Source organism: Podarcis cretensis (assembly GCF_951804945.1).
Source record: "Podarcis cretensis genome assembly, chromosome: 1".
Classification (NCBI taxonomy): domain Eukaryota; kingdom Metazoa; phylum Chordata; class Lepidosauria; order Squamata; family Lacertidae; genus Podarcis; species Podarcis cretensis.
In genome coordinates, this window is record NC_137170.1 from 93,569,399 (window position 1) to 93,594,674 (window position 25,276).

The 25,276-nt window shown below is 41.7% G+C and overlaps 1 protein-coding gene across 3 annotated transcripts in view; it reads left to right on the forward strand.

Moving 5' to 3' along the window:
* Positions 1 to 25,276, forward strand: part of SLC15A2 (solute carrier family 15 member 2) — a 73,229-nt gene that overhangs the window by 21,419 nt on the left and 26,534 nt on the right. For all 3 annotated transcript variants that reach the window (XM_079953811.1, XM_079953812.1, XM_079953810.1), the window contains 9 exons: positions 10,223 to 10,313; positions 14,663 to 14,740; positions 16,624 to 16,706; positions 18,691 to 18,777; positions 19,734 to 19,823; positions 22,410 to 22,454; positions 23,869 to 23,901; positions 24,130 to 24,218; positions 25,084 to 25,165. In XM_079953811.1, coding sequence (XP_079809937.1) covers positions 10,223 to 10,313; positions 14,663 to 14,740; positions 16,624 to 16,706; positions 18,691 to 18,777; positions 19,734 to 19,823; positions 22,410 to 22,454; positions 23,869 to 23,901; positions 24,130 to 24,218; positions 25,084 to 25,165 — 678 coding nt within the window. The remainder of the gene's footprint in view (positions 1 to 10,222; positions 10,314 to 14,662; positions 14,741 to 16,623; positions 16,707 to 18,690; positions 18,778 to 19,733; positions 19,824 to 22,409; positions 22,455 to 23,868; positions 23,902 to 24,129; positions 24,219 to 25,083; positions 25,166 to 25,276) is intronic.

Genomic DNA, 25,276 nt, shown 5'->3' on the forward strand with positions numbered 1-25,276 from the left:
ACATCTGACCTGGCATCATTCTTTGAATGTTGGTGATATTGTTAGATAGTCTCAGAGAGGTTTGGGAAACAGGAAGGAATACTCTTTCCTGTTTCCTTTCTAAGACTTCCTGTCAGTGTTGCCTTACCAGAGGGAGAAGGAGCTCCTTTGCAAAAGATAAAAAAGAAGCTGTGTTTCTGCTCCCCACGGCAACAATGGAGCAGGAGCAGGCCCTCTCATGCCAGCTTGTCTCCCTTCATCTGCTGAGTGTGTGCCTGTATATGTACGCTGCCTGTTCTGAGTGTGTGAGTGTGTGTACTGCAATGCAGCCCTTGGAATGGTGGTCAAACTCTCAATGTGACTATCAAGCCCCCTCAAAGGGTTACTCACCCCTGGCTCATCATTTTTAATAAACAGTCAAATGCAATGTAATGAACATTCATTCTTGACTATCCATGCAAAAGAGACAATAGCAAGGTTGCCTATATAAAGGGTAGCTTTGGGTATTACTCAGAAGCTCTGTCCATGAGAAGTGTGCAACTTGCTCATCCTCTGTCCACATCTAGGGAGCCTAGTAAGTTGCCTTATGCCATGTCATAGGCCTTGTCTAATGTAACCAAGCATAGTTAAACTCTGTCTGGTAGCAGTGCTCCAAGGTCTCAAACAGAGCAAGGTATTTCTCACCACCTGCTACCTGATTCATTTTGCTGGAAATGCCAGTGGCTGAACCTGGTGCCTTCTGCCTTCAAAGCATGAGCTCTGCCTCTGAGCTAAACCTTTCCTCCCACACTTCTCTGAAGCCTCTGAGGAACAAACAGGAAAATATGCAGGATTTGGTCACTGCTGCCAACTATGGCTTGAGGTCTCGTAAAACATGGACATCTGTGGAAACAAAATGGGATGTCATTGGACAAGCGCCACCTGAAGTTGCTTACTTCCATTTAGTCCCTCCCTCCATATCTCAGAAAGCATCATCGACGGCACAGGTGACTGTGAGCTGCGGTGGTTGGAACTGAAGAAGCAGCAAATGGAGTTCCTGCATTCCTTTGCCAAAACTTTGTGCACACAAGGCAGAATCTGTTTCCTTGGAACCTGTTTTTCCATTTCTTTGCCACCACTTACCCTAAGGATACTCTCTTATGCCATCACGGAAGCTAGGCTGAAAACAACTCTCTGAGCTCTTGGACGTTCCCATTACCTACTACCCACCGTGGCTACATGGAGATGCCAAATAGGGCTAAATGGACCACTGTCCAAACTGAGAAGGAAACTCTGGCATTAACAATTAAGGAAACAAGTTGAACCTATGCAACAAAATGGTGCAATATGTCTCCTCTTAAGAGTTCAGGCCACTTCATTTGCCCTCCTTCCCCATTTTCTTTTTCCAACCAATGCTCAGGATGATATGGCTACTGAGCATATTCAGTTCTCATTGTACTGTTTTGAGTGAGTCCTGCCCCCCATAATATGTGTGTGTGTGTGTGTGTGTGTGTGTGTGTATTTATGCTGAACCTGCTGTTCCCCCAAGCATGCTGATACTTCCCTCTTTTCTCTCAGTTGCCCCATTTTGAGTCCATTGCTGTTGGCACTTGTCACAAAGTTCACTATTAAAGTCAGTGTTGGGAACATTAATGGTGTCTGTGTTTCCAATAAAAATCATGTGCAAAGCTGGTCAGTGCAAATACACCTTGTATTTCATGCTGGTTTAAAGAACAACTCTCCCTTACTTTCCACTAACCTTGCATACCTCTGCGTCCTAATCTTCTTTTCCTCTCTTTCTCTGTTTGTAGTTTCATACCCCCAAGCCCAGAGCATGGGGAGTTTTTTCTACTGTGCATGGCTTACCAGCACAAGGTAAATGTGTATTTAAAATAAGATTTCAGCAAGGAATTCTATCTATTACGTTACTAGCAGTTTACGTTACTGTAGTGTTCCCCATCCTAGCACCAACTGCATTCACTTTCTCACATAGCTCATGAAACCTAAACAATAGGATACCTTCAGGATATTGAAAGTTCCTAGCATCCCCCGAAAGCCTGTTTGTTAATGATCAGGCAGGCAATATTTTTGATCAAACATGAGATTGCATATTTTCACAGCCCTGCATATCATCTCTGTAGCTGCGGATGGATGTACTGAGTTATTTTATTGCATTTTGGTTGTTTATGTTTGCCTGTTGTTGGGGGGGGGGAATCATGTAGTTAGCATCTGGGCCTATGTCAGAAAATAATATTACAACACAGATAATCATAGATTTAAGGTATGGGGAAGTATCGTTATTAGGCAGAGAGCTGACAACATAAGAATCACACAAATCATGTAATTTGGCTGGGGAAGGGAAAGACACATAAAAGATTTGTTTGAGTTTAGAAAAAGTAATTGTAATTGACATTAGGAATCTTCCTCTGCTTATCTCAAAGTAGCAGCTCCTGAGGGTTATATCATTCCCAGAAGTGCAACATCTATGACTAATAATAATTAGTAATATTTTGTAATCAACTTCTAATTAACAACTAATTAGTATGTGATTATAACAAGAACACACAGCACTTGTTTTCAAAATGCTTTGCAGATTCCCTCCAAATTAATCACTGTGCTCTTGTCTGAGAGGTTAAGTATTACCTTCCTGGGTTAAGTTGATCTTTAGAAGTTGTTAAAAGCTAATCGTTAATGGAGACTAGGAGACCTTTGAATGTTTCACCCCAAAATTCCAAACTCTGAGTGAAGAAACAGATGTTTTCTTTTGGAAGATCATTATCATGTGCACTCTGCTTCAGCGGTGTATTCCTTAAGGAGGATGTACTAAGGTTCACTTCATATGTAGGAATGTAAGCAGGCATTGATTTGTGTTCTGTGTTCATCGTACGCAGTATTGTTTCTGCTCTGCTGCATGTCAGCATCCAACAAAAACTACATTATTCGTCTTGCTGTCCACTGTGGTGGAATTTTACATAATTAATTACATTCTTGTTGCATTATTCGACAACATTCCTTCCAGTGCAAAGGCCATTTATTGCAGTGCAAAGGAAGCACAGTGCAAATGGAAGGGAACCCCAGCAACAATTATGCAATCATTTGCAGGCTGAAAACAACCACAATGAATACCAATCCTATTCGCTGGATTGATTTCCATTCTGGACATGCACTAAATAAGCAAATGTCATTAATTTCCCTTCCTGTTTCCATTTCCATTAGAATTCTCCAACATCCCTGCGAAAAGCAGGCATGTGAGCAGACTCATGTTTCTGCTTTCCGCGGGTTATTTGGCCTGCAAAAAAGAGCAAGCGCATGCATTTACCCTGCAGGTTGCTGTGCTTCAATTTAATGTGCATAGGTTCCAGATGCACACTGAGAAGGGGAATAACACTTGTCACACTTGACTTCTGCAAAGAAGGCAGGGTAGAGTATCTTTCGCAGGGACTGGGACCTTGGTGTTCAGCCTACAGAGCAAGGGTGACCTGGCAGCTTTTATACAGGCAGCACCACATGGTCTATTCTAGCCTACTGCTGTGAAGAGAATTACTTGCTGTCTGATGTGACTCTTTTCCTTGTAGTTCTCCTCAGGCTGGAGCTTGTTAGAACTCACGGGATGCCTACCTGCTGCAGGCCACAGATTTAAGGCTTACTATGGGCTTAAGTCAGGGGACGCAGGTGGTGCTGTGGGTTAAAGCCTCAGCGCCTAGGACTTGCCGATCGAAAGGTCGGCAGTTCGAATCCCTGCGGCGGGGTGCGCTCCTGCTGCTCGGTCCCAGCGCCTGCCAACCTAGCAGTTCGAAAGCACCTCCAGGTGCAAGTAGATAAATAGGGACCGCTTACCAGCGGGAAGGTAAACGGCGTTTCCGTGTGCGGCTCTGGCTCTGGCCAGAGCAGCGATGTCACGCTGGCCACGTGACCCGGAAGTGTCTCCGGACAGCGCTGGCCCCTGGCCTCTTAAGTGAGATGGGCGCACAACCCCAGAGTCTGTCAAGACTGGCCCGTACGGGCAGGGGTACCTTTACCTTTATGGGCTTAAGTCAATGTGTTTTTATCTGGCAGGCAAAATCCTTGACTTCCCTTCTTTTTGTCACTCAGCTTTATGCCAATTTCTTGACATACTGTTTAAAATGAGCCACCCCAAACTATTCAGTGTATTGCAATGTAAGTTCCTGCCCCTGTGTCTTAGGATCACTTCTCCCATTATGCTTTAAAGTAATGGGTGCATTATGGCAAGCTGGAGTATATATTCTGTGGCAAGGAAGGTAGGATTATGTGCAAAAAATTGTGATTGAGAAGGTTGTGTACATACACAAGACATTGCATTGCTGTTCTTTGCATCAAACATTGTATCAAATGCCTGTATGGACCTCTTTAGGTACTCATGGGCAGCAGAAGGCAGTACTGACTAGTTAAGGGTTCCCAAATGTATGTATACTGTTGTTTAATCAGGTACTTCAGATACTTTGGATTATAACTCCCACCAGCCCCAGTCAGCTGTTGTGGGAGTTATAGTCTGAAACATCTGGCAAAGACTGCACCATCATACCACCTATGACTCCCTCCAAAATCATAAGGTGTAGAACTGCCCTTACTCTGCAAAACAACATGTACAAATAAGAATTTCACTACCACTGCAAGATGGCATGTCATTTCCTCACCCTCACTACTGCCACTTAACAATATAATTCATTTACACACGGTGGGGAGTTGTGCTTAAAATATTTGCAGACTGTTGTCAACTGCTACCTAGCCTACGAAATTCACTTCAAGATAGATGGAAATTGTGTTGAATTGTTGTAGTGCTGGTCATTTTGAATCCTGCTCCAGAAATTATGACAAGGACATTGAAATCAATTTGAATGCATTTCAGAAATCTACCACATGTTCACGATGGATCCCTCACCTCTTCTCCACATTCTGTTTTCACATGACACCTGTGTTCTTGGGATATTTTAACACTTTCATGACAAACCATCTCTCCTGCAGTTCTGTCAAGACTTTTTGCAGCTTTGAACTATTTGCAACGCCATTATGGATGAAAGAGAAAACAGACTCCCCCAAATGTTGTGAGTCCTGTGAGCTCTCTTGCTCCATGCAAGTGGTGAACTGTCTGCAACCCACTGTCTTTGGGATATGACAGTGGCTTTATGACACTCCTGCATGCACAAGAATGACTACGCATGCAGCTTTACAAGCTCTGTGCTGCAGGGTGACCTCAAGCAAAATATGCATCTGCAAGAATGACTACAGCTTTCAAAATACAGTGTGGTAGAGAGTGAAAATGCATGTGCACAAATATCCAGAGTTTTGAATTAAAGCAAATAATTGAGAAAGCAGCATGGAAGTACATCAGGAACTGAAGGGATTTCAAAGCAACCAACAGAAATCCACCAAAATCCAATTACACCGGAATCCAATTCTTGGAACCAAGAAAATGGCACTGACAATGGGATCTCTTCTGTAGGCTTCACACTTGGATTGACTGACTCAGGATTCGCTTTCTTTCCCCTCCGTGGCATCAAGATTATTCAAGAGATGTACCAGATGTGATTGCTCATAATGAGACATACATTTACATCTTAATTGTGGACTCCCAAGTTGGGGAGGCATTTAGGTGTGGAAAAGCCAGAATCAAAATAAATATGTCAAGGGGCTAAGGCTCATGCACTGCCTATTTGGAAATTCACACCTCACTTTATGGATGCTGCTGCTGGGAAGTAACAAAGTGGGGATTGATCTTTGAAGTTTTCTTCTGCAACTGCTAAGTGTTGACAGATGCAGTTGCTCAGCAGGTGCCTGTGCATGGTCTGTGGGAGGTGGAAACCAGTGAAGTCATCAAAACTGGTTAATTCAGGCATAAGATGCTTTAGGGATTTTGAGCCTGGTGATCCTTTCACCTTCCCTCGAATCCTAATGAGATCTCTAAAAAAGTCACCAGCCCATGATATCCACAGTACAGCTTTGAAAGTCCATGCGAATGCTGAAATCATGCTTTCAAAAGCTTGAGAATGACTGCTGACAGAGCTTTAAGGCTATAAGGTCCTTCATGCAGCATGGACCTCAAGCAAAATAAATAACTTCAAACAAGCTACATGCCAAGAATCCCAAGTGCCTTCATAATTTCAGAGTCCGTCTTGAATACTGGAAAGCACCAAATGGATAGCAATATGCTAAAGCAAGTGGAGGTGGTGCATCATTTACATCAGTCTGTATAGGCGCAGGCTAGAGATAGGGGAGAAATTGGATTCAGTTTGCATTTAAAGCCAAATTTAGCAAATTTGCATTTTCTGAAACACTACGAGATCTGAAACAGACATCCTTTAGAATTCACATTTTTCTAAATTTTGTGATGCAGTTCTCTAACCACCTAATGTATACCCAAAAAAGGCATATATTAGGGTAACAGTATGCATAAGCATGAATATATTAGTGAAAATAACATTCAATAATTCATTATATTAGGAGAAATAGCTTGCAAAAATGTGTTTATTTGGAGAAATTCACACATGCAGAAGAATTTCATGAGGATTTAAAAGAAAACAGAAAATCCACAAAATGCTGCTGAAATGCTGAGAATTGATTTTAAGAAGGGATCAAAACTGACAGACCCTACTATCCCTAGTCACAGTCACCAGGAAAAGCACCAAAAATGGTATTACACAGGGACAGCCAAGGTGGTGTCCTCCAGATGTTTGGGACTATAATTCTCATCATAGTCAATGTGGTGAAGAGTTAGGGATGATGGAAGGTGTAGTCCACATCTGTCGGGACTCACCTTGGATAACCCTTGTCTAACAGCAGTTAGCAAACCTTGCTCGGTCTTGGGTTTGATGGATAGGCTGTAAGGAACCAGTGTTGCCTTCACATAGCAGGGCTATGGTCCGATAGATGGTAGTGGGGATTATTTAGCTCAAGGGGCTAATAGGTAAGTGGATGAAACAGTAGCACAATTTGTCCCTTAACAAGCAAGTTAAAGAGTTCTGGTGAAAAGTCGTTTGCAAAATCTTAATATTTATTTTCGTTACTTGTATTTCTGTATATATAATTAGTAATCCGGAAACCAAATTCAGCTGCAGAAAATTACATTTGCTATACTTAGTGTGAGCAAAAAGGTTTCTGTGCATACTAATTATGGTCAACAGCTCTTGATTTCTATAATTAAGCTATAGGGTAAGCTTGGACTTTTTTATTTTCTGTTTATAGAAAATGTGGCTAAGCCATACTTCCCTTTCAATATTACTGTATTCACTCAAAATTAAATTCAGCTGTTTCCAGATGACCCCAGTTCATCCTGATTTGTTTATAGGGAGGCTAGATGATGTCAGCTATTCACTGAACATTGAATGTGGTGAGGTTAAACAATGCTGCATGTTCCCTGTGACTTTCTTTGTCATAAAAAGTTCATGGGGTGGGGTTTGTTGTGCAGGACCTTCCAAGCACCTGTAATTAGACAATCATAATTTGCCAGCATGTGATTTAATCCCACCCCTACATAGTGACAGTCTGGAAGCAATCATAGATTCACACTTATCAGAATTTTGTGATACAGTTCTCCAAGCACAAAACAGTTACAAAAATGCATATATTAGGGGAAAGTGTGCATAAAAATAAAGCTATTTGTGGAAATAACATACAAAAGTGCATTGTATTTGGGGAAGATGCTTGCAAACATTTGTACCTTAGTCAAAACTGCATATTAAAATACGTTTAATAGGAGGAATTGGCACTAAAATGCTGATGCATTTAAAAAAGAATTCTTAAATAGCTGCAAAATCTGGAGAACTGATTTTAAGATTGGAAAAATGAGAAACTGGGAGAACCTAGATAGATAGAGCCTTTCATCTACATGTTGTTGTTCATGAATAAATGCAACTACAGTGGTACCTCAGGTTACATACGCTTCAGGTTACAGACTCTGCTAACCCAGAAATAATGCTTCAGGTTAAGTACTTTGCTTCAGGCTGAGAACAGAAATCGTGCTCTGGCGGCGCGGCAGCAGCAGGAGGCCCCATTAGCTAAAGTGGTGCTTCAGGTTAAGTACAGTTTCAGGTTAAGTACGGACCTCCGGAACGAATTAAGTACTTAACCCGAGGTACCACTGTCTTGAAGTTCTCCTGACTCCGGCTGTTTCCTGGACATACCCATTGCAAGATTTCCTCACACAATGAATACCCTGCCCAAACCCACAGAATACTTCACTGTCAGCATAAAAAGGTCTTTGGATACAATTGAAAGTTCAAAGTGAGGGCGCTCGCCAGATCTCCGCCATAAGAGTCTGCCACAGCATGGGACCAGTATGCTGTGGACCCCAACTTGTTGTTGAAGCCAGCTGGTCCTCTGTAACATGAGGGACAACAAACAGCATTTCTCTGTGTGAGCTCAGTGAGCAAGCTGAGATATGAAAAGCTAAAATCAACAAAGGCCCTTTCAATTTCATTATAAAAATAATCAGAGAGAAAGCCTAATAGATGAGCAGGGGGAGGATGTTCCAGAGACAAAGCACCATGATTGAGTCCCATCTCTTCTTGCTGTTCACCTCCCCTCAGAAGATGGAGGCACTCTGATCAGGTCCTCCAAAGAAGATATTAAAGGTTGTGCGGGCTCATGAAGGAGCTTTACCTAAATATGAAAGTATTTTGGGGTAGTAAATTGGCACAAGGAAGGGTGGTTTACAAACTGGCGAAAAATAAACAAAGGTTCGCTGTTGCACCTCTTAAATATTATTAAGAAAATAATATTTGGATTCCACCCATTCATTATCATAGTCTGCCTGTGAAACTCCACAACCTTGAGCACTGGAAGGTAGCTCTGCACATAAAAAATCTATATGGGGCAATTTCTCATTACTGTATAACGATTTTGAACCTTTTTATAAATTAAATAACCGCAGGAGTTCATGTAAAAAGAGGAGCAGACATTTACATATATTGCTCTCCCTCCTGCCATTTTCTCACGTCGGAATCAGCCTGTGCCAGTACAAAGAGAACTGCCTATTATTTTTGCCAACTTCAGAGTCAATAATAGTGAGAGGTGCCATTAGAGCAGCACTTTGGGCAAACAGAGAGGGGCCCCACTCAGCAGGAGGAGCTACAAACACAGCAGGGCTGGCTTCCCACACTTTAAAGTACGTGAAGTAATGCACATTACCATCTTAAAGAGTCCCTTCTCTAAGTCCAGAATCAAAATCATCTAACTGTGCTACTCACATTAGAGTATAGCTGAATAGCTGTAAATTGGCCAAGGCTTCTGAGCACATATTGAGTCTGAGTTTTTTTATTTCGCTGGAGGCTCTTTGCTCTGCTCTGTCATCCACAATTAAATAAGTGATTGTGAAACCTGAATCTTTGGCCTATTACCTGGAAACTTGTTGCTCTTGCCTGGTTCTAACTTCCTGAGCTGGGCAACTGGAACACTTTTGATTTCTATGGCTTATTTTTAGTTGTGTTCTGATTAATGAAAAGGAGCAGCCATAAGATTCTGCATGGCTTTGCTAGCTTTTTTAGATTGCCCTGGCATAAGGCATGGCTGGCTGGCTGGCTGGCTGGAATCCACACTGTAGCATTTTGTTGTAAATTCCACCTGTATCTGCATGTAATGCATATTAGTAATATCAGTTCTTCTTCTGTGCTCCTGGTTAGCATAAGCAAAAGTTAATAGCCCCTTGAATTTGTCTAGCAAGGATATTTTTAGCCTACAGAAGTAGGTTCCGTTGAAATAAATGAGCTAATACTACGAAGCAAATGTACATAAGGCTGAAATGTAATTTATATAATCCCAATTATTTCTTGCCTAACTATGGCTTCACGTTGCCAACTTCTTCCACCCTTTTCCTTATCTGAGCTGTTGGTGTATGCTTTTTATAATGAATATGTTTCTTTTCCTGTTTATGTTTTTTGGGAGAATATTGCCTAGACATGATGAGCTGTCAAGCACTGCCAAGTTGGATTGAATGAGGCTATATTGGGACTCAATTAAAATGCTCCTTCTGAATAAGTAACTGCTACTCTCTCTGTAAATCCCCCTCCCTCCATCATGCAAAGAGAAGAGAATCTTTCCTTCTACTTGTGTATTTATATAGAAGTGTGAAGAAAGAGAGAGAATCTATATCTTGCCTTGATTTTAACCTTGCATTTTATTTTAGGTCAATACAAATGTATAATTCATACTGGAGTGGAATTGATGGAGCCCCGTTGACAAAACCATTTTTATGTTTCTAAGCAGTGTTTTAAAAAATCTCTGATGTTGATTTGATCTTCTCTCATTTCAGGGCCAGGAAAGAAGCAAGTTCTTCTCTGTCTTCTACCTGTCCATTAATGCAGGAAGTCTGATCTCTACTTTCCTTACCCCTGTGCTGAGAGGTCAGTGTTGATTAACAACATGGATGGATGATATTCCCCCAGATATTGTTGGGCTACAACTCCCATCATACTTGACCATTAGCCATGCATGGTGCGGCAATAGGAGCTGGAGTCCAAGAACATCTGAAAGGCCACCAGTTTCCCAGCACTGATTTAGAATGAAGGTGGGAATTAGATGCAGCATGACTATCCCACTCCCTTAGCTAATTGGGTTTTACTGACTTCCATGTGAATAAAATCATATGTCTGTTTGGAGTGACTAGACCACTGTGATTCTGCTTAAAGAATGGAGAGGAGTTGTTTTTAAAACGGGATACAGTTTATATGTACAGCACTGGAACTTGGAGGGCTCCACAAAGAACACAACAGAACCCCATTCCCCCTTAGGAGGTGGAAACATATGGATGACTCTTTAGAAACAGTGCCAGGGCAGTCTGGGGAATGGGAGACATGGAAGCAGGAGGTCCACCTAACCAGCCTTCTCTACTTGGGGAAGGATTGCAAACGTGGAGTTCATGTTCCTTGAGTGAGTGGATCAGAGATTAGAGGACAAAGTGGAGATCTCAGAGTTGCACATGGACCTCCTGTTCACCAGAACAGCATGGCAAGCTGAATGCCTGTGCCTATGCCTATGCACTATAGTGGGGTTTGGGGATAGAAAAGGAGGAAACAATGCTCTTTTATCTGGTAGGGGGATTCCTTCATGTGCAGGTGCTGTACCCATGTTGCAAAGGATTGTGTCGTGTTTGTTTGTTTGTTTGTTTGTTTTAAGTACCATAAGACTTTATGTGATATAAACATTGAAGAGAAGATGTGATTTTTAAAGAAACTAAAAGAATTCAAAAGAAGGGTCAGGAACATTGGACGGGTGTGGAAGAACACAAAAGGTTGATATATAAAGGCTTTAACTATTATTTAAAGAGAACTCTGATATGTTCACTATAACTGATTTATGGCACAGGTCATCCTCCTATGACTCTGGAGCACTGCTATGCTAACCTAGCAACACTATACATTGCAGCAGGATCCAACTTGCATTTCCCCAGCTGCTGCTCGTGATCTTCATTCCATTTCCAAACAGAAGGGCTGCTACCCTCAGACCAGCACAGAGTTCAGTACTCTAAATCCCATTGAGTTAAAAGCACAGATAATTGTATATTGGGCTATGACCAACAGATCTGGGACAAACAAAATGGTAGTCATTACAAGATAATGCCAGCCTGCCAGAGATGCCATGCTCTTTTGCTTGTCCTATATTGTATCACTGAAGGGAACAATATAGGAAGGAGGAAATATCTTACAGGTAGTCAGATAAAGGAGTTTTCCCTCCTGGTCTCATCTTCTCCCATAGAGAAGACATGACAAATACCGTAGATTCCGGCATATAAGATGACTTTTTAACCCCGGAAAAGAGGTTAAAAAGTCAGGGGTTGTCTTATATGTCGGGTATGGCTGCAGTGGGCGGCAGGCTCCACTCCACGCTGGGAGAAAGCTGCCGGGTGAAGCTGCCCAGCGATGCTAAGCTGGCTTCGCTGGGCGGCTTCCTCCCAGCACGGAGCCCGATGCCCACTGCTATTTCGGAAGCTGCCAAAGCTGCTGCCGCCGCCGTAGTGAGCAGCAGGCTCCACTCCGCGCCAGGAGGAAGCTGCCCAGAATTATACATTCTGGAGTGTGCCCAGAGAAATAATTTAAGATAATAACATAATACCAATTTCTCTTCTACATCACAACTTTCAGGAGCATTATAGATTTGCAAAGGTTTTTAGTTAATGTGCCAAACTGAGTAAAGTTCTCTCCTGACCACCAAGTTGCAAAAGCCCATTTCAATCAAAACATCACTACCACCCTGATATTTAACATGTCCAAGTTAGACTAAATGCTTCCCATTTCTTGCTTCATGTTTTGACTGCTCTATTTGGTAGCAGGAGTATGATAGCAACGTATTGAGAACAGTTGAGATGTTGTTAGGGCCAGGCCACGATCATTCTGGGATCTTCAGAACAGCAGTAGAGGCAGAATTATGCAGCTTGCTCTGCATTAAAGAATATAGAAATCTGCCATACAGCATGTCAGACCGTGTAGATCAGAACTGTCTACACTGGCCGCCAACAGGTCTCCAGGATTTGAGACTGGGATATTCCTTCCCTTACCTGGAAACTGGATTGAAACTGGGACCTTCTTCCTGAAAAACAGATGCTCTACAACTTCATTATGACCCTTCCCCATACTGTATATGTTCTTTCTTGAGAGCTGGTGGAACGCAGCATGACATCACCTGGTGAGCATAATCTAGTGGGATCACAAGTTTGCAGACCTTTGTAAATCACATTGTCATTGACTTTGCATGGCCACCTATCCACAATCATCCAGTGAGACCTATGCCAGAAAACACTGCCCTAAAGTTCCCCGGCCAGTCTCCCACCCATACACTGACCAGATAGACCTGTTGAGCTTCAGCAAAATTGTTGTGTTCTGTGTTTTCAGCCCATGTCCTGAGATGCAACGAGTGAAAGCAGACAGAACAAGAGGTTATCTTTAACATTGCACAGAGCAGCTCTCAGGAGAAAAACAATCACATCCACAGGAGCAAAGAGAGGACCATTTGTGTGTCTTGTGTGTCTTGTGTGTCTTGTGTGTCTTGTGTGTCTTGTGTGTTGTTTTTGAAACCTATTTAGTGTCTGGGGTTGGATTGGGAACTTGCTTGCCTTCTATATTTAATCTAAAGTACAAGGCAGAAAGCAAAGCTATTTACCTGTGTCAACACGGGTAAGTAGGTGCTGCTCAGAACATTTTGTAGCTGATTGAAAAGGAAGCTTCTTTTAGGCTCTGCATCTTATATCAACATAGGTCAATGCCAGGACAAATAAATATTGTGGCATGGTGCAGAGTGGAATGTTTGGTTCTTAAGAGTCTTCCTTGAAGAGAAAAAAGAAGCACATTCCCTTTAAAATTTGGCTGTTTTGTGTGGTCTCTGTGGCTACTATATTAAGAAAGCTATATTAAGTCCCAAACAGCTAAAAACGTCCTCTGGTGAAAAACAGAAATAACATGGGCAGTTCTGGACTATCAAATTTCAGCTTATGCCTCTGAAAGCAAAATACTGTAAATAACCCAACTTTAGGCACAAACACAAAGGCAGCATTATAAACTTTAGATAAATATGTCACACATTAATAATAGCCAGTATTTTTTTTAATCCTGTTGGTGTTCAGCTGTGAAATTGTTTTGTTTTCATTTGTTCCGGTGCAGAACAAACAGCATCTCTGCAACCACTTCTCCTGGAATATTTGCAGCTGGGTGTATGTAACCCTTGATTCAGAAGTTGGGCCACGTTCATGAATCTAGAGGTTTCTCTCTGACTTTCACTGTGTTCTGGCTTGAGTACCCAGCCAGGAGAGCCTGGGACTCCAGTCTGGATGCCTGGGTAACTGCTCCCTCCCCATCACTTTCACACCTACTACATATATCCAGGCACACACTGTTGGGAAGTGTTCTTATCAACAAAGTAATGTTGTGGCTTTTGGAGTCAGTGCAATGTTAATGTTTTGTGTATGGAAGATTAATTAAGGCAGGAGTAGTCATCAACCATTTTGGGGCAAGTTTGCAGATTGGATAAATGGGCACACATTTAAAGTACATCCAATGCACATTTGAAGCACACAATTCCAAACCAAGAAACTTGGCCCTTCCCAGATACAGCAATTCCCAGCACCCATAACAAACCAAATTTCCCAGGATTATTGCAGGGAGAGTTTTGTGTTTTAAATGTGCATGAGATGCACTTTTTAAAGTCATTTGCACCACACACACACCACAACCTAGCACATAGCATAACCTAGCCTATAGGCTACAATAAAATGCTTCTTTTGAGTTTAATTTCAATGAATGTAGGGGACCCTGCAGGCACCAGGGAAAGGTTCTGTGGGCACATGTGAGCCTACAGGTGCCCTTGACTTTAAGCACCAGTTCATACAATTTTTAAAATATTATTCATTACCCACCCTTCACCAGCTGGCTCTGGGGCAGGTTACGACAATTTTAAAATTCAACATTAAAAATAGTTAGAACAAATTACAGTCACAGGAATTGCCCTCAGAATGCCACATCCTAAGAAGTCTTAGAAAGTGAGCAGAGCCCTAGGCACGCTATTTCCTGATCTGCATACATTCTGAGCCACTCACAAAACTGATTCAGTGCATGCAGGTATACTAAGGAAAACTTGTCCTGTGTTGACTTCAAGCAAAGAAAAAGGTGGTAATGGGCATCTCTTTTTATTATGGCATTGGAAGGAAGGATGGGAATCTGAATTGAAACATGATGAAAGGGAGTTCTGTTTCTGCTTCTCTTAGGTGATGTGGAGTGCTTTGGTGGAGACTGCTATGCCTTGGCTTTTGGTGTTCCTGCTGCTCTCATGGTCATCGCTCTCAGTAAGTAGGTGGTGCTGTAACAGAGCAGCGGCAGTGCTAACATCTTATCTACCCCTTTGCAATACTGTATTGCTTGAAGCAGAGCAACTGGATGTACAGTCGCTCACAGCAGAGAATCAGTGTCCACCCAGAGGCCCGGAGAAATGCTGCCTTTTGCTTTGGAGAGAACAATCTGTGCAACGAAAAAGGCAGTGTTTCCTACCACCACCCACCACCACCCCCAGCTTCTATTTGTCTAGCTGCTTTAATGCCCTCTGGAATAGAAGTCTTCCCAGCAAAGACTAGGAGATGCCACTAGACAGCAGCTGATGTTGCAGGAATGGTCCCCCTTCACACACACCAAACAAAGCCCAACAACATGCCAGCAGAATCCTAGAAGCCTCCTGTTTACCACATGGTTCCTTTGTATTCGTGTACTGTGCTTGTTGGATATCATCTGACATTACTGTTTAAAAAGTACATCACAGAAGCAGTCAAGGGAAAACATGCCAGCAAATGCTGCAGTTCTTTTCTTTCACTTTTTTTTTTTTTTAAAATTCTACCCAAAATGGATTTGTTGCTGTTCCTGCTATTTGTTGATATGGCTGCAGATCCTTCAGTGATATGAGGTGGGCACAACTAAGTTTCAGAGCATATATTGGAATGGACCAAAGCTAAGATTTTAGTTAGTTCCCTTCCCCCTCCAAATTGGGTTATTAATAATTATGGCTCAAGGTACGCACACACACATGTGTGCGCGCACACACACACAGAAGCCCAGATTAAATGCCAATTCAAAGCATGCTTCCATTTTACTTGTGTGTTTCTTTACATGTATACTGTGTGCATGCCAACACATGCCTGTGATAGCAACAAAATTAAATGCCAGAACAAATCAGATGACTGGACCATTTAGTCCAGTATTTCATTTGTTACAGTGACAAATGAAAAAAATAATAATCAGATTTTGAGTATTTTTTTATGCATGATGGTTTTCAAATCTGCTCTTGCTTGTGTTGGGTTAGGCAAAACTTAAACAACTTTGTCCAGAATGCTCAATCGCACCACAGGTGCCTCCCTCCATCCCACATCGTTCTCTTCTCCATGAGCAATTAAGCACAACGTAGATAGTGGGGACATCCGACAAAGCTAAGTGTTGGAAGTTTCAGGGCAGACAAAAGAAAATGCTTCTTCACACAGCACATAGTCAAACTATGGAATTTGCTCCTGCTAGATGTATTAACGGCCACCAACTTGGATGCATTTGAAAGAGCAGCAGATGAATTCATGGCGGATAAAGCTGTCAATGGCAACTTGCCATAATGGATACATTCTCCCTCATCTGTCAGAGGCAGCATGCATCTGAATACCAATTGCTGGGAATCTTGCTGTTGTGCTCAGATTCTTCTCAAGGGCTTCTGCTGGGCTTCCAATTTAGCCACTCCCAAAACAGGATGCTGGACTAGATGGGCCTTTGGCCTGGCCCTGCAGGGCTTTTTGTAAGTTGAATTATGGAGTGGATGTGCAGCTGTATGCGCCAGCACCTCCTCCACACTTTATCCCTCTGCCCCATGCATTATTTGAACACCTAAATAAAGTTTATAGCAATCAATGTTTGGGGACACTTAGATTTTTTTTAAAAAAATGCATTCTTTGTCTCAATGGACACACTCTTCGTAAGATTTCTAAAACAGTGGAAAGTGCTTCTGCTTGGTCAAGGCGAGGCACCTGATTTTTGACTGTGCATCCTGCCTACTGAATCCCTCTGTGCCACTTTCCGTGCTATTCTGAAAGGTCCCTGTACACCCAGGACCAACTATGAAAGTTTCTTCATGCAGATGCCTAGCTACATTGGATGTACAGTAACTCCTTTTGCCTACATTCATACCACACTTCTTTTATAGTTGTGTTTATTGCTGGAAATGGAATGTACAAAAAGACTCCACCAGAAGGAAATATCTTACTTGAAATTTGCAAGTGCATTGGGGTAAGTGTGTTTCTTAGATATCCTTTTCATGCATGACTCTGAGATTGTAAAATCATATTTTCCACATGTCTGACCCTGATGTTAATTGATTAGCCATATGAGTTTTACAGTGCAATCCTATATAGATTTGCTTAGAAATAAATTCCACTGCAGTGGAATAATGCCTACTGCTGCTGCTTCTGGCCTCTATGTTGCACACAAACAGGCCCTGGGCAGAATACCTGATCAGCACAATGAAGCAGAGGAGGGGCAGGCAGCCAACATTATCCTGCTCCCTGCTGGATATACTGATTATCTCCACTCTTTCAGTCATCTGCGTAGGGCTTTTATGTCAATGATTCCAAGAGCCAGCTTCAGACTGGAGAAGGGACTTTAGCCAAGTAGCCATTCAGACTCAAAGGTAATACATGGGAATATTTTGTCCAACTTCTCTCAAAGCATAACTGCATGTTGGATCTAAACCAGAGGGCTTGGGGCCAAAAACGTTCATTGGCTCTGCTGCTCAACATCCAGAATGGCTCCCTACCATCCATCATCCTGATTAGTATTACTTTACTCCAGCACTGAGGTCACTGTGACAATTTGCACAACAGGACATTTGAGGCTTAAACAAAAAAAAAAGATTAGGAAAAATATAACTCAGGGGTGTGATGCAATGGACATGTGAAGAATTGTGAATGGTATCAAGGGTTATATTACATCACTTTCTCATTCTCCCCTTCCTAGCATATTAGAATTCAGGGTTAACGAGTGAAATTGATTGGCACTGTATTAACTGCAGTCAAAATAAGTTGTTTCCCATACAATCATTAGTACATAATTATCATATGAAATTCATCACCAGAAGGTGTGGTGAGGGCCACTAGCTTAAGGTGGTTTCTTAAAATGGATTAAATAGCTTGCTAGGGAATGGGTTGCTCAGTGGCTATTAGCCATTACAGATAAATGGAAATTCTCTGTCCAAAGGAAGTGCAATAGATGATGAGGTGCTGGGTATGGCTGCCTCAATAATCATCACACCCTCCTCATTAACATAGGGTTGCCACTGCAGTGAGTAGGGCTCTCTGGGGATCTACTGTTGATCCTCTGGGCCTCCTGACACTTCTGTACCTTATCTCTGCTGTCATTGTTCATCTGCCTCCTCTGGACATGCAAGGAGTGAGGAGAGGGAGGAGGAAAAAACAGCATCCTTCACTTGCCTTGAATTCTCCATCTGGGTCTTGAAGGAGAGGGAAAATAATGGCCAATGACAACAGCAGCAAGGAGGAGGTGGACTCTCTCAGGGATGGGGCCCACTTGGAGTTGGCATTGGGCCACTGACAAAATGTTGGGGTGAATGAAACTTGGTCTTACTTTTCAAGGACAGGAAACTTTTCTCTATCATCTAGATTTTCCATATCAACATTTCCAAAATAAAGGACACTGCAGATATGCGGTCAACTACAGATATGGAGCTTACCAGCAGCTGTTAAATGTTGCCCCTTTTTTCTTGTGAAAAGAAAAAGACCAAGAATTGCAGGAACAATATCAAGCATGCCACGCATGCCATGATTTGCTTTGCTGGACAAAGGGGTATAGAACCCAAGGCCTTATTCATACAACAAATGCCATTACCCAGAAAATAATATCCTTTGTGTCTTGTGGAAGTCATCCAATGAATCAACGGAAAGGATGAAACCTTATTTAAGACAGGGATGAGGAACTCGTGGCCTTCCAGATGTTGCTAGACTGCAATTCCCATCGTCCCTGACCACAGAATATGCTTGCTGGGGTTGATGGGAGTTAGTGTCCAATGGTATCTGAAGGGCCACAGGTTCTCCACTCATGATATATGGCATGAGAGTAGGGTCAATAAAACAATAGAAGATTGTGTAAGAAATGATGTAATTAATTGTAATGGGCTTTATGCAGTGGACTAAGTCAAACAAATGTAGGAGAAACTCCATAACCTACACATCTCTCAATTGTTTTTATTCCCCTCTAGTTTGCTGTTACAAACCGGATCAAAAATCGATCCCGGCACATTCCTAAAAGGGAGCACTGGCTGGACTGGGCCTCAGAAAAATACTCAGTAAGTCAATATTTGGATCTGAAGTATTTTAATATATATTCCTCCAATAAGATGTGAGCTATCAGAGTATAACAGCTAGAATGTAGAAATGGATCAACTCTCCTCATCTTCATTCAAAATCACTGCAAGTGTCTCCTAAAGACCACTGTAAGTGTCTTCAGAGAATATACAAAAAATACATCCCCCCCCCTTAAATTGACTTCAGTTTTTTTGTTCATATGGAACATTTTTGCAACACTGCCTGGGAATCGTAGTTTGAATACAAGGAAACTGAAGCTCTCAACATCAGCCATAGTGGACATTTGTTTGTAAACTGTCCCTCTCCCAAAACAAAGCACCCAAGAACAGAGGAGTTTAGATCTAAACCAACCCAAGTTTGCCACCATGAGCACACTGTTCAGGAAGGTGCATCCAATTCCACCTCTGTGGTTAGTGTGCCTCTATTATAGGCATGTGTTTGTCACAATCACACCTTATGATTTTAGTGTATACCTGAAAAAGTAGTGTGTTCCCTGATACTGAGATACATTGATTTGGTGCAGTGCACGTCTGCCTACCCGTTTTCTTTGTTCCTCCCTTGTGCTTGCTATATTAGCTCACATTGTTTACAGTTCATTTGCTCAAATATCCATAACCAGATCTGCCATGTGTGATTATTCTGCAGTAACTGGGTCACCCCAAATATACATAGGCATAGCTCTCTTTGCATTAGCCTCCAAAGTCATTGCATCTAAAATCTTCCACAACGGAGCTGAACAGATTGAGAAGCACCTGAACACATCAACTGCAGAACTGGTGTAGTTAAAGCATAAAAGTTGATATTAGGGAAAACACACATATTTTTCTACACAGAGTTCACCTCCATGCAGCAAAATTATATTGTCTGAGACTGTTGCTTGTAGACCTTTCTTTCCTACTAATCATTATTGCCTTTTGCTTTGTGTTTCCCTTCACAGAACCAACTGATAACTGAAGTTAAAATGGTGACACGGGTCCTGTTTCTCTTCATACCACTGCCAATGTTTTGGGCTCTATTTGATCAACAGGTAATGTGCGGTACTATCTAGTGTGGTGGCTTCACTGTACCCCTCAGCCCCAGTATCAAGATAATGCAGCTGCAGGACTTTTTTTCAGAACAGGAGCAATGACATCATTGGGTAAAGCACCAGGGTAATTGGCAGACACACTTTGTTCTGGCAAGTGATTGAGCTAGTAATAAGGCTTTCAGGTCCTTTCCTTTAATGGGGTTTCTGCATTACAGTAGGTTAGGTTAGCAATTTAAATGGCAGTAGTACATCTCTGCAAGCTTGTTTTCATTTCTAATAAAAAGCTTAAGGCTACATTTCAGCTGGGCTGAAGATCTTTTCTTAAATTTCAGTGTGCTTTGCAAGTTTAAACCTATGCAGCCAGAAGTAAACACCACTGTGATCAATGGAACTTACTCTCAAATAACTAGGTATAGGGATACAGATAGGGTGCAAAAAAACCTTAGACTTTATGGTGCCACAGGACTCCTTGATTAGCTCCTGCACTTCAGAATTTACCACTACACCACTGTGTGTGAAAGTAAAAGGTGACCTTCACCAGTGACTTTCACAGTCTTATGTTTGGTTCTCTAGTTTTCTAAACTGTTTTTTTTAAAAAAGCTGTCATGAAAATTCATCAGCAAATTGCTCCAAACATGCACAATTTTGTATGCAGTTTTACCTCCTAACACATATCAGTGCGATGCAATTTCCCGTAATCTAATGCATTTTTAACTTCGCCAAACCTTTATTAGGCATTACAAGTATAGGCCATGATAAAACATCCATATATAAAATTTTAAAATATATACAAATAAACAGCCACGTAAAATATGTAATAACGAGGATTTTCATTGGAATTTCTTCTCACTAAATAGTGCCAGTAGTATCTAAGAGATACTGTTGACAAAAAACTTAGCCACCCTTGCAGTTACTTCCAGGTTAATGTCAGACAGATAGGTCAGACAGATAGAAACTAATATTTTCACTGTGCCATGATATTAGACTACCCAAAAAAGGGGATAGCACACGTTTGTGTAGCTGGTTGTACAATGGACAGTAGAAAAGTTTCCTGTAATGCACACATTCAAGCAATTAAACAGAAGAAAAAATCCTCTGATATTATTAGAGACCAAATTAAATTCAGCTTGTATTTAAAGGTGAACCTACCTAACCTGCGGGACGCAGGTGGCGCTGTGGGTTAAAGCCTCAGCGCCTAGGGCTTGCCGATCGAAAGGTCGGCGGTTCGAATCCCTGCGGCGGGGTGCGCTCCCGCTGCTCGGTCCCAGCGCCTGCCAACCTAGCAGTTTGAAAGCACCTCCGGGTGCAAGTAGATAAATAGGGACCGCTTACCAGTGGGAAGGTAAACGGCGTTTCCGTGTGCGGCTCTGGCTCTGGCTCTGGCTCTGGCCAGAGCAGCGATGTCACGCTGGCCACGTGACCCGGAAGTGTCTCCGGACAGCGCTGGCCCCTGGCCTCTTAAGTGAGATGGGCGCACAACCCCAGAGTCTGTCAAGACTGGCCTGTACGGGCAGGGGTACCTTTACCTTTACCTTACCTAACCTGCACTTTTCACAACACTATGCAAACCAAAACACAACCACTGTTGGAAATTTTCACTTCTCCAAATTTTGCAATGCAGTTCTACAGCATATGCTAGGGTAAAGTATGCAATAAAATGCCTCTAGTGAGAACAATGTACAAAAATGCATTGGTCCATCAGCTTTCGTCAAGAGCAAATAATCAAACATCCCCAGAAATGATAGACATTGCGGATGTTCTTTGAATGTGCCAGACACTGTAGAACATATCATTCTGTTTAAATTTTCAATGACAATCCCTACGCATGTGGATATTTAAGTCCAGTGATGTAGTGGGCATATATTTGCCCCACCTCCATTCCTCTTAAGAGATACTGGGGCACATATACACTACAAGCCTATATCAAATTTATTTATACCAATTGTCACAATCAAGATAGGTGATGAGATCCTACACACACTTACATGAGAATAAGTTCAATTGAACTCAATGGGACTTGCTTCTCAATAGACATGTGGTGCATTGCACAGATAAGCCCTTGAAGATGAATCTATCCCTAACGACTTATTTTCCTTTTCATTGAGAAACATTGTTTCCGGGTTTCTTACAGCATTTGACTAACAGAAAAGGTATGAATAAGATACTTCCTTGTGTGGGAAATATACATGTCAAGAACTGGGTATTGCTTAGAAAATCTTACATTTGATTCCATTTTTAAGAACAGCCTTCCTACCTTGGTTGTGTGCATAATTCTACCTGTTTCTTTAGCCTTTTCTTGGTTTGCTAAATGTGCTTCTGTGGATTTTCTCCCTCTTCAAAGGGTAGGCATTTAGGAAAAGAATTGGCAAGGTTCTGTTTCTGATAACAGATAAGGAGAAAATGCACATGCTTTCATTTAACTGCAATTATTATATATGTTAAGAATATATGATGAATGCATTTTCATGTTCTGAACCTTAACAATATTTCATGGCCCTTTTTGGTAATTTGCTATTGCTTTTCTTTCCAATGTTGGTCATGCATGCAGTACTCCATGGTATTCATTTTGATCTGTTTTCTCCTTAGGGTTCTAGGTGGACACTGCAAGCCACTAAAATGAATGCTGACTTTGTAAGTAGATAGGGTCCATTCACGATAATTATATTTCTTCATTAAACAAATTCAAGTCAGTAGTTTAAGTTATGAGCTGGCAGTGTAATAAAGGGTCACACTTCTATTGATTTTAAAATAAGTGCATCTCTAACGGAACAATAATTATAGACTTAATGACTGGTGGGGGGCAGGACGGGAGAACAATTTAATATGGAATAGAAGAGATATGGAGAGTATCCTCCAGCAATTAATATATTTTGGCTCAGTGAGATTCTGAGAGTCCCTAAGCAAATTCCCATTTGCTCTTTAGCCTACTGTGTCATATCATTTATTTAACAAAAATTGTGTACTGCTTGATAATAAAAAGACCCTGTAAGCAATTTACAGATATATAAAATACAACATCAAACTTTTCAGTAAAACCAGATATTTAAAAGCTTTCAAAATATTATTAGATTAAACAGTAGCTAAAAATAGATAAAACACATTACGATCATCTTCATGGTCTTCCACTTACTTTATCATAGTATTGTCATGATTTTCAACCTACTTTGTATTATTACCATCAGCAACAACAGTAATGTTCAGTCAAGGTAGGCAAAGCCAGCTCAAAAGTGTTTTCATGCAGTAGGTGGACAAAATAGGATCTTGGACTTCTGGCTGAAACTCTCTTTGACTAAGGTTATTATAGGAAGATGATGTCTCAGCAGAGAGCTAAAGTCTACTGAAGCCTTATGGATGCAACCATGGCCTATAGTGTGGTTGGTTCTGCCTCTTGGGAAAGGTGGCTGAATTATGGAAGAGCCCTTGCCTGATTTTGCAGTCTTTGACTTCTGAGAGGATGGAGGTCCTGCAAGGGTCTCATCATCTGAGTCCAAGAATGGTGGCAGGGCTGTGTCATTGCACTGGGAGGGCCCCAAATAAGATACTGACAGTTATCTCCATGAGGAAGTGGTCTGAATCTTGTCACCATTGGTGTCCACTGCTGTGCACTACAAGGTCTCAGAGGTCAGGGATCATGACACATGACCAGGCGATTGAGCAAGGCAGGGCTGAGAACATAGTTCCAGTAGAGCATGACTGAGTAATCAGACAAATGCTCAGGAATCAGACAAATGCTCAGGAATCAGACTGAGGAATCAGACAAATACATTATGAAATTCATAAATAGATACAGTCCTGTTCTTAAACAAACAGTGTGTCCCTGTGGCTAGTCCCACGTCTGTTTAGAGATGTTGTCTAAATACAGTTTGGTCTGAAATGCAATGAAGTTTTCTGCTATGGGATCTCTGTTATGTTCGGCAGATGGCTTGCTTCTAAAGCATTGTTCCTTTCATCCTCCCGCATGTGTTAGCTGTCTGCTTCACTGATGTCAGTTCTGCCACAGTTCCCTTATTTTGTTTGCTAACCAGTTTCAATCCTTTAATTTCAGGGAGGATTTGTCCTTCAACCTGACCAGATGCAGGTAAGGCAATGGTTGTCAGCTAGGGCACGTTGCTACTGTGTCGGAACTCGTATTGATGGCACTGGCATAGCACCAGCGATTCGTTGTTTAACCACTTCATCTATATAACTACAGACTGTATCCTGGCATTCCATCAGCACCAGTTGTGAATTACTCCCTATGGTGTATTTAGGACTGCAGCCTAAGTTACCATAAATGGCTAATATAATGCATCATTTGGTTTTTCAGTTCTTAAATCCTCTCTTGATCCTTGTCTTCATCCCAGTTTTTGACTTCGGGCTGTACCCCTTGGTGAACCTGTGCAAATTTAATTTCACGTAAGTACCTGAACTTTCCCCCCTTTTATTTAGAAAATGCAGTACAGATTCATGGATTCACATACTCTTGTAGGTTGAAAATGTCTAAGATTATTAGTCAAGCATGGATAGTTTTATGAAGGAGAGGTAACAGAAGGGAGAATCTCCTTCAATCTCTATAGCCTGTGAGTTCTAGGAAAATGTGGCCTACTAGTTAAAAAAAGATGGACTTTTCTGCAGCTTTTAGATATCCCCTCAAAGCAGAGGGACTCCATGCAAACACCAGCATCTTCTAGTTTTAGTGGTTTGTGGTGGGAGGCACCAGTATTTTTACAACCTTCCAATATTTTTCTGTCAAAGTAGAGCATCTTTACGTATTGAAACACTCTCCTAACTTGTGCTTCACTTCTTTTAGGCCCAAGGGATATCCACACAAGCACAGATATCACATTTTGAAAATGTTGGTCATGATAGGTGCTCTGGGAGATGAGCAATTTATTTCTTACATGCCTTCAGCACTTGTAGTTCAATAACCCAAGGCAATTTTTCTGTCTGCTGCCCTAGAAGGGAGTTGGAGATAGATCATCAGTGGTGCTTTCCTCCACTTCACACATTAACTAAATGCCAAACAACGTTCCTTCCTAGAAGAGCTAAGGGGAAGATAATATGAAACTTGCTAGCACAGAGCATTTTTTAAATAGCTTATCAATTTGAATGGGCCTTGGTTATAGCCTCATAATAATATAATATAGAGGTTTTATGTTAAAAGAACAGCCTCTGTCTGTTCATATGGCTTAATGTGCAATGATCTTGGACTCAGAGGAATTGCATGATTCATCTTAAATTATACATTTTTTGTAATTAAGTTGTGTTTATTTACTATCAGACCCATTAAAAAGATGGCAACTGGCATGATCCTTGCGGGCCTGGCATTTGCAATTGCAGCTGTTGTAGAACTCAGGATAGAGGTAAGCGCTGAGCAGCTGTATAAAGCAAAGAGGTATACATGCTTCCTACCTATATGTACAATTGCACTACCCATCCTCCCTCCTTGACTTGTTTTATGGTATTGGCTCCTG